This window comes from Pongo abelii, chromosome 8 (assembly GCF_028885655.2).
Source record: "Pongo abelii isolate AG06213 chromosome 8, NHGRI_mPonAbe1-v2.0_pri, whole genome shotgun sequence".
NCBI lineage: Eukaryota > Metazoa > Chordata > Mammalia > Primates > Hominidae > Pongo > Pongo abelii.
In genome coordinates, this window is record NC_071993.2 from 119,712,268 (window position 1) to 119,727,692 (window position 15,425).

Genomic DNA, 15,425 nt, shown 5'->3' on the forward strand with positions numbered 1-15,425 from the left:
GCAGAGAGCCGAGGTCGCACCACTGCACTCCAGCCTGGGTGACAGAGTGAGACTCCATCTCAAAAAAAAAAAACAAAAACAAAAAGAAAAGAAGAAATGGCATAGATGATTAACACCTATTCTGTTTGACAATCTCAAATGAAATAATTTCCTCTCTCCCCCACACTACCTATATTTGCCCCCGTTTACACACACACACACACACACACTCAGATTGTTTCCTTCAGAAAGTGAATTTTGTTTATCCTTCCAGTATGAGTATGGTTAACTTACTTATGCGTGGAGCTGCTAAGAGGTCTTTTGTAACTAATCTGTAGTATAAACAAAGCAGACAGTATTAAATGCAGTTGACCTAGCTAGCACCATTCACACAATATTATTTAATATGCATACTTTTGTTACTTTCGAGTTAGCCTGGGGAATCATTGCCACCTATCATTGCTATCATATTTTACATTTTAAACATAGTCTTTGGTAGAATGACAGGTAAAACATCTGGAAAGCTTAAATGCACTGTCAGAATGATTCCTAAGAGTAAATAGACCAGGAATGCCAATGCAAGATCTGTAAGCTATAGAAATGTAATTTTTAAAATAAAAACAGGTTTATTCTTACATATGCCATGGCTAGATGTTTAAGCTTCTTTTAAAAATTCTTTTTTCTCCTTCATTTTGCCCAGGAAACATTCTGTTATATTCTAATTGTTCTTATTATAATGTCTGAAAATTCAACAGTAGAGAGTTTTCAAGACTTGTGAGAAACATGTCCTTGAAAATTTGCTGTAAATTTTTAGGCACTGAAGAAAGTATCTTCTCTCATAGCACCTTGCATTTATATTTTTACTTCTCTCTTTTTCTTTTCTCTGTTTGTCTCATTCCTCTCTCAGCACATTTTACTTACTGGTGATAAACTTGGGCCCTGACCTGAAATTAGTGTAGCAAAATCTCAATGTCTAAACTATTCTTCAGCTTTTAATCAAGTGCTTATTCTTTCAGAATAAAGTGATTGAATTTCCTATAGATTCTTTGGACTTAACAGATTTAGGATCTGAGCTAGAATAATGCTACAAAGAGAATTTTTTTAAATCTTGGTTCTTTTTATGTGCATAAGTTTATTTCCGGACACTTGACTCATTGCCTTTGTCCTACGACCTCTTCAAGGCCAGCATGGGTAACGTTTTTACCAAACCAAAGAATAGCTTTGGATTTGCTTATATGTTTCTCTTTAATAACGTGTTTGTGCCTTTAAACATAGATTTTTGCTCTAGTGTCAGACACTTGAATGCAACACCTTATCTGTCAATGATAACTCTACCAGCTGCATTCTTTGAGCCTTAAGTGCATATGTGACCCTAAATCATGTATTGTACATCTTATCTGATTTTATCCTTAACAGTTCTGTGAAGGAGGCATCACTATCCCCATTTTATAGGTGAGGCAAACTGTGCTTAGTGAAGTTAAGTAAACTATCCAGATTCACATATTGTAGAAAGGAACAGAATTAGGATGTGAACTTAGTTTGCTCTTTTGACACACTACACAAGGTTCCCAAGGGCCAGTTTGTGAATCAGAACCAGTTTTCACTAGTGGTAAAATGAGAAGAGTAAGAACAAACAGTTGAGTTTTTGTTATGCCAACTTTTATTGTCAGATGCTATTATAGTTCCATTTCTTCTGTGAAATAATTGGTAGCGGTAAATAATTTCCTTAAACTAAGTTCATTGTTACAGTAAATAGAAAAATAAATACTTGGAAATATTAAACATTGGCAATCATATGTCAGTCCTCCCACTGTCCCATGCCCCCCTCTCATTTCACTGACCAGGAAATTCAAAATCCATACTATGCTATGCCTTTCAATAACCAAAAAAACTGCTACTTATGCACTCTCTGATAGGTAGGTAGCAGCCACAGTCCTAGATATTTGTTATATGTTATCTTCTTTCACTTCCTATGATAACTTTATAAGATGGGTACTGTTACTCCCATTTTAAGAAATAAGGGAACCACGGGTAAATATCATCAGAGTCTACATAAGTCATCTGTCTCCAGGGGCTGGTTTTCCTACTGTACCAACTATTTATCCTTCTATGAAGACCCAGTTTCCTCACAGATGGTCAGACAGCCCTTCTGGGTGTGCAGACAGTTGTTCCTGAAAGCAATGAACAAACCCTACTGGATCCCACCATTGAGGGTGGGCTGAAGGCGCTCAACTGCAGCTACTGTGTGCCATAGGAGTCCCAAGTGAGTGTGTTCTTAAGGAGTCCTTTCGAATTGTTGTATTGCTAAGCATAGACTGTGTGGCATTAACCAGAACCGAGAAATAACAACACCGTGCAGCAGAAGAGTCTATAATCTCCCTTACCTCCGGAATTTGACAAGTGTCATTGTTAGGAAATTTTATTTGTATATCTAACTTTGTCATCTGGAGTCTTATCCTTGCTAGAGCAAACAGTTCCGGTCTTGTTTAATTATTCATGTGAAATTTCTATGTATACGTCCAGAGGCATATGTCCCAGTAGGTAAGGGGTGGTAGGCTCTGGAGCCACACTGGCTCTGCCGCTTTGTAGCTAGTAACCTTTGGCAAGAATCTCACCTCTCCGTACCTCAGTTTCCTCATCTGCAAAATAGGGATAACAATAGTCTTTACTATGGAAATTTTTATAAATGTGTAGATACATGTAAAGTGCACACAACAATGCCTGGCACATAATAAAGTGCCAGGAAACATTGAGGTATTGGTTATTATCATTATCGTCATCAGTTTTAAAAGAAATAGGGCCTGAGAGCAAAGACTAAAATCAAAATGTTAATAGTTCTTCTAGGTTGATGAATTTTAAATTTATGTTTTTAAATTTTCTTTTTCCGTTACTAGAGTTTCCTAGGAATTTTTTTTAATTAAAAATCAATAATAATAAATCCCATCATCCTTTCCTTATGTCCCTGTTTCTGTCATGGCGCCACCATTCCCCCTTCCTTCTGGGACCCTCACTCAGCAACACTTCTTGCACTACTCTAGTGCATTCTGAGTACTACCTGGAGCAAAGCAATCCTCCAGTCTCACACGTTTCCCATTTCATTTAGGCTATTTAGGGAGGGGGGGCTCCTAGTTGGTCTCTGTGCTTCTTCTTCCCTTCTTTTGCCCTTTTGAGTATTATTGACCAATTTACTGGGAGGGTGCCAGACGAGTGCTGTTTCTTCTGCACTTAGGAATCTCCCATGGTGATGTCCAACACAGAATGTCTTCCTTAGTCTCATCGCTAAGGTTTTGCAGTGAACTTTCTAGCCTTGTTTGCTGCTGCTCCGTTTGGGTAGGCAGTATGTCCCTACTAGTGGTAACTACTCACAACCTCCAAGCTAGCTTCACTCTTCACTAATTCTAGACATTTGCTTTGTCTGTTACTTCTACCTGGAATGTTCTCCTTTTGCCACCTATATAAGTCAAAATCTTCCAGTTGCATGTGGCAGAAATCCAGATCAAACTGGCCATAAAAAAAGATATATATCAACTCGTGTAACTAAATAGTCCAAGAGTAGAAGTGACTTGAAGCACAGTGTTGGCATCTAAAGGTTCCAACAGTATCATCAGGACTGGGTCTTGCTCTTTCTGTCTCGCATCTCAGATCACTTATGGATGGGTTCTGGCCTTCGTCAAGGATTCCCCTGGTGGAGACAGCTCTTGCCAGCATCTCAGTACAGCCATTGAATATAGCGATTTTTTCATTCGAATGCTTCCAGTGAAAGTAATAGCATGGAATCTTACTGATTCGGATTGGTTCTGGTTAGGTAAAAACTCCATTAATCTATGATTTGATGTTCTAGACATGAGACCCTGTGCAGGGGATGGACAGACAGACTGAGAATGGATGAAGCATAATCCCCTCAGAAGAATCCAAGAGCTTTTTTCTGAAAGGGTAATGGATACTGGGTGGGCAAAAACAACAGATATTACCTTTGGAATATTCCAAATGAGCTTTTGCCTATACTCTGGGTCTCAGGTGAATTACCTCACTGTCCCTCAAGCCTTCTTCACTCTCCGAGCCAGAAATGATGCATCTTGTTCTGATCTTTCACAGCAGCTTGTACTTCTCACAAGACATGAGCATCATCCACTTTGCATGGCATGTATTGTAATTATTATCAACTGTGTCTTAATTTTCTTCTAGATTTTTTGTATCCTCCACCTTATCCCCAAAAGGATGCTTTACAGCTCCCCCCACAGTATTGTGCAACCGGCAGAAATTAAGAAGGGAAGAAACATGGATGAAAGAGAAATAAAACAAAGCCAGGGAACCATGGTGGTAACTCCTGTGCAGATTCCTAGACAGGTTTAGAATTTCCCACCTGAAAGCAGAGCAGGACGCACAGTCAGCTGGAGGATCCACAGTGTTTCATAAAAGCGAAAGCTGCCTTAGTCAAGGCCCAGCATAGCCTTCTTGCCACATAGATGGGCCCTTGATAACCAGTTGATAACGTGGTTACTGGAGAGTGGTGATAGTGCACGCAGCACATTGCTGTCCCCAAAAGAATGAGGAGTTGCTATAGGACCAGTTGTCTTCAGGATCCTGAGGTCAACCCTCACTTCTCTATTGTGAGATACTGCTGGTCAGGAGCCTCCTCACATTTGGCTCACGGCCATGTTACCCTGATGTAGGCCTCATCAATGAATAGTCGTTGGAAGAATGCCTAAAAATAGTTTCAGAGTTGTTATCTGGGTTCATATGGGTATAATTTAGTGGAAACCCTGCGGGTTTTTATCTATTGCACTTTGGCTACATGTAAACATGTCCATTCAAAGATAAAATATGTAACTTCCCAATAAAAGAATATTTTTCTCCATTATTTAATCACAATGGAAACACATCTTATCTTTTTTTTGATTGTGAGCCACAATTTGACCTAATTTTTGAATTACTTTCCTTTTATGATTTTCCTTTTTTCCCCTGGATGCATGCCATTCTTGAATGCCACATAGAATATGAAGGGTGCACTTTACATTTTCCGTCAATGCCTTCTTTGAATGCAGCCTTGAGCTGTTAACTCGAAGCAAGGAGCCCTAGGCCTTCCTTATAAACAAGTAATGGAGCCCTTAGCCCCCCTTGTAAATGGCTATTTATTAACATATACCATCACCAAACAACATTTTATAATTCCAGGCCCCCACACCATTACACCACTGTCTGCTCCATTGTAAATTAAGGGAGGGCTTTGGCCATCTGTTTCATTAAATGCCAGAGGCAGCGAACAATATCTGAACTTTATAAATCGAGAGTTAGGGCTTCTCCCTCCACAAATCTCCCCCTTCTTCGGCTGCCACCACCACTACCGCCACCATATTTTTTTGTTTGAACGCTCACATTGTAAATTAGCGTATTCACACATCAATTTTAAAAGGCTAGCTGTGTTATAAGATGGGACAAAGCAAGCTCAGTAACAGCTCATGCACAGTGCAGGTGGTCGAGCTAGCTGCTACCCAGATCAAAAGTCAAACAACTGTGAATCTGCTTTTGAAAGTGCAGTTAGGGAGACAAGGCAAGGCTTATCTGCACAAACAAGGACGAGTTATAGATATACATCACAAACGCAGGAGGACAAAAGGGGGTTTCATCATCTTGCAGGGCAAGAAAACCTTGTAATGCTGACAATTCTGAGGGCATCTCTGGAATATGTGGCTTGTTTTCATTTTTGTTTTTTTCTATAATATAAAATTAGTTTTTTATTATGCGGCAATTGATAATTATTATTTACGCTTTAGTGCTGTTCCTAAAGTAGCTAAGAATTTTTTTTAAGCCACCGTTAGGGCAGGAAATGGCTCCTTTTCATGATTGCATTTTATTTTTCAGCAGCATTTAAGGACAGACTCCTATTTATACCACACAAGCAGTTTTGTCTGTTGTAAACAAAGTAAGTGGCTGGGGATTGTGCTTTCCCAGAAATGTTTTCCAGGGAAGCCATAATAAGAAACAACTGTGTATATCTTGAGAATTTGTCATCTAGGTATTAAGAAAGAATTCTTTTCTTTTATGGGGAAAAAAAAGCTCTGTGAAGAAATATATTCCATACTCAAAAGTGTAGTTAAAATATTTCTTAAATTGTGATGTTTGACCACCTTGCTAGTATTAATTGAGGTTTTCATTTTTTATTTAAAATTATCTCTAACATTTTTGACAACGTGGAAGCTGATGTGATAGGAGGCGTCACGATTTTTTTTAACCTCAGTGTTCTTTTTAAAAGGCTAATGACTTCTTTTGCAAAGTTATGTGAAGAGCTTTGGAACCAAGGTATGAATATCAATGGGGAAAATGCCAGAATGGTAAATTCGACCACACTTTTAAAAAGAGGATTGAAGCAGTTTGGAATTATGAAAAAAACAGCACCTTAGTTTCCTGTACAATTATAGTTTACCTAGGAAAAAGCTATTCCATTGTCCACCTACCTTCCTATGGCTTAATGATTTTGTGGTGAGGGGGGAAAAGAAAACCACCTGTCAACCATTTAATTCCCGAATCAGTTAAAGATGTCTGAATCAGGTCCCCTGATGCTTTCCTGAAACCACACTCCCTGTCTCAAGCCATAGGGCAGTGGTTCCTATCCTGGAGTGGGCTTCATGGAGTCTTGAATCGCTGAAGTTTTCTGAAAATGTGTGTGCATATGTGTGTATATGCATCTTTCTGGGGCTTTTCCATTAAATTTCCTTAAAATTTTCAAAAGAGTCTACAACCAACTCCAAAAAAAAATTTGAGAAAGTGAGATATTGTTAAAGAACTGTGTCCAGTTTCCTAGCTAAATACCATTTAATTACTTTGATACTCTGGCTTACTTAAAATGCATTGACCTACAAGGAACGCTTATTTTGAATTTGTCCACAAAGTTCAACAAGACACTGAAAACACAGGGATGCCATCCTTGGGAAATCAGATCATTTGTCAAAAGTACGTCCTTAAAGACAATCAGAACAATTAAATTTATATGGGGCCTTATGGTTTATAAGACACAGTCACATATATTATTTTATTTAAGTTGTTCTTCATAAGAACTCTGAATTCATATTATCGTTATTATCCTGTAGTATAGGTAGTTGAGACCTACAGAAGTTGAGTCTTGCCCAAGTTCACGCCACAAAGATAGAGCAGAACTGGACCAGTACCCTGGTTTTAGCCACAGAAATCATGTTCTTAGCAGCATTCTGGCAGTAACACCATCAGCCTCTTCTTCAACACCAAATGTTTAATGTCTACTGGGTAAAAGGGCATATGGAGAGTCTCTTAAGAATGCAATGTTAGTCATTGGAGATTTCAACAAATTCAAAACTCTGCTCCTAGGTAGCTTAATATCTAATTGGGAGCTTTTGTTGTGACATTTTAAGAAACAACAATACATAGTAACTTGTGCTACATAGTAAGTGAGAGATCATTGCTCTAGGGGATGACAGAAAGAAGAAATTCCTGGGGCTGGATGTGCAGATAAGACTTCACAGAGGAGATGATAGGTGAGAACCAGACCTGACAGTCACTGCCCCATTCTTAACCCACATATGGCATTATGCCACTTTCCTTCTCATGGCAGCTTCAAGGTAATAGCTCCTAGCAGCAGAATTTGAATCCTTGCAGGGGAACAGTGGTGATGGTGTTGCGATGTTAGGAAGATATTTGGCCACAGCTGTGTTGAGGATACATAGGAAATTAACAAAACAACTTGTAACCTCATCTGCTCATAAAGTTAATATAATGTGAAAGCTTCAATCTTACCTTAAACTGTTGAATTTTTCTCTTTTTTTCTTTTCTTTTTTTAAGGGACAGGGTCTCACAGTCACTGAGCTTAGGGTACAGTGGCCCAACAATAGCTCACTGCAACCTCAACTTTCTGGGCTCAAGTGATCCTTCCACCTCCACCTCAGCCTCCCAAGTAGCTGCGACTACAGGTCCACCTCACACACCCAGCTAATTTTTAATTTTTTCGTAGAGACAGGATCTCCTTATGTTACCCAGGCTGGTCTCAAACTCCTGGCCTCAAGCAATCCTCTTGCCTCAGCCCCCCAAAGTGCTGAGATTGCAAGCATGAACCACTGTGCCCAGCCAAGAGCCTTTAACTTTTAGAACAGGAGTGAGCAAATCATAGACAGCAGACCAAATCCAGCCTGCCACCTGTTTTTGTATGGCCTGCAGGCCAATAATGGTTTACATGTTTAAATGATTGGGAAAAATCAAAAGAAGAATATTTTTGACATGTGAAAAATTAAATTCAAATTTTTTAATTATGATGAACTCTAAAATTTTCTTAAGTAAGGCTTGAAATCACCTAATAAGATCTAATTGTAAACAATTATGAAAAATCTTTTCACTGGTTGTGCCCCAGTTTTAAAAAATATTGCAAATTTTCACACACTTGACTAAAATTACATAGTTACAAAACTTTACATATTTATAAAATTACATATTTATTAAAAAGTTCATTTTAAAGACAGGTCTTTGAAATAATACTGCATGTTGACTGTACATATTCTACATATGATTCATGAATAGATGCAAAGAATGTTGGCAGAGTACATAAATTATTTTATCGTGGCATATTATTAATTTGATAAGCATATCACTTAAAAATACTGAATTTTTTCATGTGTCCCAATTAAATCTTTATCATCAAATAGGCTTATAGAAATTTAGTTATTAGAAAACTTGCCTAGCCAATAAAGAAAAGCATTCATTTTCTATTCTGTATACATGATCTGAAGCCATAGCTTTTTAGGTCTTTTAATCCGTTTGTTCAAGGCCAAGCTATTTATATGGATAATTTTTAAAGCATCTGTATAAAGAAAAAAAGAACATTTTATTTATTCACTGGGGTTTTTATGTGCCTTGAAATTGCATAGATAAAGTATTTTCGAGCTCATGGATCTGGAAGAGATAAAAGGTCTCTTATTTTATAAGGCTTTATGTAAGCTTTTCAAATGTACAGTTTTCTCATGGATAGAATTTTTTAAATAAAACATTATTTCACTATTATAGCTAGAGTTTGATGTGGGCATCCCTTTTTCTTCCCTGAATTACATGTTAAATTATGTGTTTAAGGTTGTTTTTATTGTATTTTACCTTCTGAATTTTAACAGTTTTCTTGTTGGAGAAATTAATTTACCAATCTTCATTTTTAGTAGTGGGCAACTATTTAATAAAACCAGAATATTAAGTATTAAATATTAGTAGAAAACTCAAAAGTCAAATTTAAGAAACAGAGAAAGAAACATACCACTTGGTTTTTGCAACACACTGATATGATGAAAAATTATTTACCTCCCCCTCCTTAAGAACTTTTGCTAAGCCAGGTAGACTGAGAGAGAAGGGGCATTTTTAAACTCAGGGGCGACTGGATCCAGACTAGATTCTGGATGAACATTAGCTGCTGTTAGCTCTGCCATGTCAGGGCCAAGAAACAGCTTTCCCTGGCTGGAGCATTCCCAAGCTATCATGGCCATCAGACAGGTGGGGAATAAATATTGTAGAATGGTGGGACATTTGGAGAGCTCGCTCCTGATCCCGCGGACTCAATTTGGACGGGCTTCAGTTGGAGCAAACAGGTGTTCCTGGGAGGAACTGTCCTCAGATGGCTGGAGGGGGTGCCATTCTTTCACACACATAAAAAGTTCCTCTTCCCTCTGCCCACAGGAAAATTAGAATTAACTACAGCTTTTTCTTTTGAAATGGAAAAAGAGAAATAAAAATATGGCACCAGGTTTTGGCTCTGGCTGGATTTCCACAGAGCATGCAATCTATGATAAGTGATGAAAATTCTTTAAGCAAAGCATGCTTGTAGTTTCAACATTGGAGATGCTATAAAAAGTAGATGAATGCAAAGAATCTTTTTACCAAAAGATGTACCTATAAAATCAAATAGTCTTTCCTTCTGTTATTCATTTGTTCATTCACCAAATATTTCTGGAGCAGTTGCGATTCCCCAAACACTGGGCTAAGTGCTAGGGATGAGAGTGTAACATATAACAAGGTCCTGCCCTCAAAGTGCTTGGCCTGAATTAGTAATTGGTTGGAACATGAAAGTGAACCTGAGTGGTCTTTGGGAGACTATAGACAGAAAGTGGTTGCTGACCTCAGAAAGATTTGTTTTTCTGCAATATTACCATATCAAAGATATGACTAACTTGTTTTATTTGGGAATATTCTTTTTAAATCATATTTTTCCTATAAAACAGAAAATAGTAATATTAAAGGAATTTTAAAATTAAAAAAATTGTTTTTAATCCCTCTACCTTGAAGCAAGCTATTCCTTTGACCCAAGTATTCCCTTCCAATCTTTCAGTCATGTTTCAAGTTCAGTATTATATTGCTTTACTCACTTAATATTATAATCTTAAAGTTTCCACATAGTCTTTGTGATTTGTATTTTTGCCAAATTTTAAAAATTTATTATAATAAAGGATTTTTAAAAACCTCTTATTTGGGGCCAGGCACCGTGGCTCACACCTTAATACCAGCACTTTGGGAGGCCGAGGTGGGCAGATCACCTGAGGTCAGGAGTTTGAGACCAGCCTGGCCAACATGGTGAAACCCTGTCTCCACTAAAAGTACAAAAATTAGCCGGGCGTGTTGGTGGGTGCCTGTAATCGCAGCTACTCAGGAGGCTGAGGCAGGAGAACCACTTGAACCCGGGAGGTAGAGGTTGCAGTGAGCTGAGATCGCACCACTGCACGCCAGCCTGACAACAAAAGCAAGACTCCGTGTCAAAAAAAAAAAAAAAAAAAAAACCTCTTATTTTGTAAGGGTAAAAAACATTATCAAGAAACAGGGAGAAAATTATTCAATTATTCATAATTATACTGGCTAAAGGTCACAACTCTTAATTGGAATATTTTATTCCAGTTTTTTCTGTGTATTTTATGTACAACATATGAAACTGTATATCCTATTATTTGCATTTAGAGTAAACGGAAAGTGTTTTCCCATGCCATTAAAAACTCTTTGTAATCATTATTTATATGGTTGTATGGTATTCCCTCATAGAAATATTTCCTTTCTGTTAAACGTACAGGTTTTTTCTAGCTTATAGCTATACAGTGAAGCTGTGTATCTTCATTCATAAACTATATTATTGCTTAGTGTGGCATCCTTGAAGATAATAAATGCTCATCTCTTTTTTTTTTTTTTTTTCCTGAGACAGAGTCTCATTCTGTCACCCAGGCTGGAGTACAGTGGCGTGATCTTGGCTCACTCCAACCTCCGCCTCCCGGGTTCAAGAGATTCTCCTGCCTCAGCCTCCTAAGTAGCTGGGATTACAGGCACGTGCCATCACGCCCAGCTAACTTTTTTGTATTTTTAGTAGAGATGGGGTTTCACCATGTTGGTCAGGCTGGTCTCGAACTCCTGACCTCGTGATCTGCCCATCTCGGCCTCCCAAAGTGCTGGAATTACAGGTGTGAGCCACCACACCCGGCCTGCTCATCTCTTTTATGACTTCCTCATTCTTGAGTCCTTAGCTCTCTAATCTTGAAGTCAGCTGGGATATATCTTCAAATAACTTTTCAAGAAAGGTATATGATTTGGATCAGTTCTTTTTTCTATATAGGAACTGCCACCAACTGCATATATGTGACATACACATATGTATGTATCTGTGTACATTGGGCTGGCTGTAATATTTTTAGATCCTACTCTTCTTAGGAATCTATAGATGTGGAACCATTGTCTTCTGGCATTTCATGTTTCAGAGTAGCAGAAAAATAGACCAATTTATGGTACTCTGGAGTGACATGTTGTAGATTTTGTTTGTTTAGTTTTGGTTTTTTAAATCTTTGGAATTGTACAGAGTCTAGATATTTCTATATATGAGGTCTTTCACTCATTTTGCATGGATCACAGAACTTTAAATCTGCAAATTCAAGTCTTCCCTCTACCCACCAGGAGAGGTTTTTTTAAAATCATGCCTTGGATTATTGCTTCCATTTCAAATTTTCTGGTGTCAGCATCATCCATGATTCTCACACTAGACCTCTGTATCTCTTATGTTTGTCATGTTTTAAAAATAATTTTATTCTCTTCTTTTTCTTCTCGTTTATCTCCAACACCATTAACTCCCCTCTCTAGCATTGTTTCTAGTCTATGCTGCTGGTTATGTGAGTATTAATGCTGCTGTTGCATTACTGGTTTCCCTGAAATATTTTCTTTATCCTATTGCCTCATCTCTTATCTCCTTGAAGTCTCGCTGGTTCTTACCTTACCGTTTTCTGCCCTGGCTTTATAAAGCTTTACCTTCTTACTGTTTTTATTAAGGATGCCAGAGTATTTTCAAAAACAGTTTTTGGTTTCTTTAGTTCATAAGTTTCAGAATCGCATTCTTTCTCAGAATCTTTAGGATGTTGTTTTTTTTCCCCCTTGTTCTGTAGTATCGATTTTTCCCATCAACGTCATGTTATTTTGAGTTTTTTATTTAGTTACTCTTCAAAACGACTTCTTGAATCTGCAGATGGAGAGCTGCTTGATATGATCACCTCTGTTCCAATTCCCTCTGTCTGTGGACTATCTTTATTGGAAAGAAATGAGACTTCTTCCTTCTCCCACTCCTTGACTCTGTTGGGAAAAATGTCCACCCCTTATGTGTACAAATGTCATCTCCTTCCCAAGCTTACCCTCCCACCACCACAAAAAAACACACTATTTATGAAGACCACAGTTCCCAGAATTCAGTGCATGATGCCATACCTTCTCTATAGCTACCTAATACTGATTTATTGTTTTCCTGAGAACTCTGGTTTCCTTACTGCATATAGAACAGAAACAAGATGGGGAATGTGGAGAAAAAGAAAAGAAGACAGCAGTCCAAATACCTCCTGAGTTACAACACTTATAAGAAAGATTGCATCTTGATTTCTGGTTGTTACAAACCATGCACTTTCTATCTAGTAGAAGACTATGTGGCAGGTGAACCACTTCTTTCATTTTTCAACACAGTTCATTTTTTGTAGCAGTAGAAAATCCTAGTCTCTGGCAGTTTGTGATGTAAGTTTTGGTGGTGTAAATTTTCATCATCTTCTATTTTCTTCATTCAAATGTAATGGACACTTTGATAGAGGCAGCATTAGGATCCATGGAGAGGCACCATTGTAAACTGGAAGCTGAGTGATTTTTAAAATTGCCCTAGATAAGGGGGCCATACAAACTATTTCTATAGCTCTACCCTTGGGCCTGTCTGCCTGGGTGGTCCTGTTTTAACTGTTGGTATTTAATTATTGATGATTTACTGACACAAGGCATGGAAGCCTTAGGGAAAATGAATTCCAACATGCTAGTTTCTTTAGATGAATCTTCTTTGAGGTTTAAGTGTCCTTCTAAGTGGTATAGTGAGGCAGGATTTAGGGGGCCACTTCAAATACTGCTTCGCAAAGTCAGCCACAGCGTAAGTGCCTACTATAGCTCTGGACAGAATGAACCTTATTAAAGGGCCAAGTTCTTTCATAGTTTTCATGTAACCCATTGATGTGTTTCTTTTCACACGTTATTTCCTCTTGAACATCACTGGTTTCATGGTGTTTTTCTAAGGCTTCTGAAAGGTACTACAAACTATGTATGTAGACAGGATTGAACTCCACCAAAAGGTGGAATTTTTCTTTAGGGGCACTGTGCCATCAAAACTGAGCTGGTGCCCAAATGCCTCCCTTTAGAGCTTGCTGGCTTGATCATGCAGCTGTGCTGTCTTCTCAGATGCTCTGTGGGCACCGCTGTAACCTGTTCCCTCAGCTCTGCTGAGTGTGACATAATCAGATTCTTTGCTGAGAATCGGTGAATGGAGGGGTAGAGGGGAGCCAGGGCTAGATCCTAGAGGACTTTAGGAAGCTGCAGATCAGATCAGAGAGCCTGGATAGGCAAGGATGAAATCAAACTTCACCACATCAACAAAACAGGCCTAGGCATACTACAACTTTTTTTTTTTTTTTTTTTGAGATGGAGTTTGGCTCTGTCGCCCAGGCTGGAGTGCAGTGGCGCGATCTCAGCTCACTGCAAGCTCCGCCTCCCGGGTTCACGCCATTCTCCTGCCTCAGCCTCCCGAGTAGCTGGGACTATAGGCTCCCGCCACCACGCCCGGCTAATTTTTTGTATTTTTAGTAGAGACGGGGTTTCACCATGTTAGCCAGGATGGTCTCGCTCTCCTGACCTCGTGATCTGCCCGCCTCGGCCTCCCAAAGTGCAGGGATTACAGGTGTGAGCCACTGCGCCTGGCAACTTTTTTTTGTAAGCAACAATTTTGCTTTAATAGGACTTGAAAATTTTCACCCAGTTTCGCTTTAGGGAAAAATGTATCAACAATATGTCTTGTCAAGATATTATTTTTAACATTTTCAGAATGAAACCCATCTCTGGGCACTGGGGTTCTTTCTTGGTGCACACCTGCCTCGTTGATCAAGTTCTCTGGCTTTTATTATTTCTGCTTGCAAATAGAGATGCATAACAGCCAGCCTCAGAAGAAGGAGGGGCTGATTTCATCAGCATGACTAAAGCTGACAGAGTACTTGAGAGGACCTGGCAGGGTACTGCGGGACATCTTGGCCTTGCAGATCTGTGAGGAGAAGGAAATAGGCACAGCCCTACAGACATGAATCAATGGACATGATATGGAACCATCCTGGCCAGTGACCAAGTCTTTTTTTTTTTTTTTTTTTAAAGACTGGGTCTTGCTCTGTCACCAAGACTGGAGTGCAGTGGCGCAATCTCAGCCAACTGCAACCTCTGCCTCCCAGGTTCAAGTGATTCTCCTGCCTCAGCCTCCCGAGTAGCTGGGATTACAGGCGTGTGCCACCATGCCCAGCTAATTTTTGTATTTTTAGTAGAGACAGGATTTCACCTTGTTGGCCAGGCTGGTCTCGAACTCCTGACCTCAGGTAATCTGCCCGCCTCAGCCTCCCAAAGTGCTGGGATTATATATGTGAGCCCCTATGCCTGGCCAAGTCTTTTTCTTCTCATTTTTATTACACAAATAGTAACATCAAAGCAAAAGAAAACTTTTTTTCAATGAAAAGGAAAAAAAATCACTCCTAGCACCATAACCTACCCCATCTATAATGATCTCTCCCATCCCTTTTTTTTAGTTTTTACTTTTTATTCATCTGTTGACATTTTTCTTCATATGGCTCTAATTGTAGTGTAGCCAATTTTAAGTTCTGCCTTTTTGTTGTTAACATTGCAACTTGTACTACTAATGTCAATTTTTTTTTTTTTTTTTTTTTTTTTTGAGACGGAGTTTTGATCTTGTTGCCCAGGCTGAAGTGCAGTGGCGCGATCTCGGCTCACTGCAACCTCTGCCTCCTGGGTTCAAGCTGTTCTCCTGCCTCAGTTTTCCCAGTACCTGGGATTACAGGCACGTGCCACCACACCCAGCTAATTTTTTTGTTTGTTTGTTTGTATTTTTAGTAGAGACGGGGTTTCATCAT

General features: G+C 38.9%; 1 protein-coding gene across 19 annotated transcripts in view; it reads left to right on the top strand.

Annotated features, from left to right (window-relative positions):
- The window catches only part of VTI1A (vesicle transport through interaction with t-SNAREs 1A), a 378,702-nt gene that overhangs the window by 224,340 nt on the left and 138,937 nt on the right, over positions 1-15,425 (top strand). Inside the window, exon 10 of one of the 19 annotated variants that reach the window (XM_054522866.2) lies at positions 3,821-15,198. The exons of 15 other annotated variants lie outside the window; for them this stretch is intronic. In XM_054522866.2, coding sequence (XP_054378841.2) covers positions 3,821-3,858 — 38 coding nt within the window. In that variant the 3' untranslated portion in view covers positions 3,859-15,198. Of the gene's footprint in view, positions 1-3,820; positions 15,199-15,425 lie in introns of those variants that run through there. 3 more of the 19 variants (XM_054522872.2, XM_063727747.1, XM_054522870.2) reach the window with 3 other exon arrangements.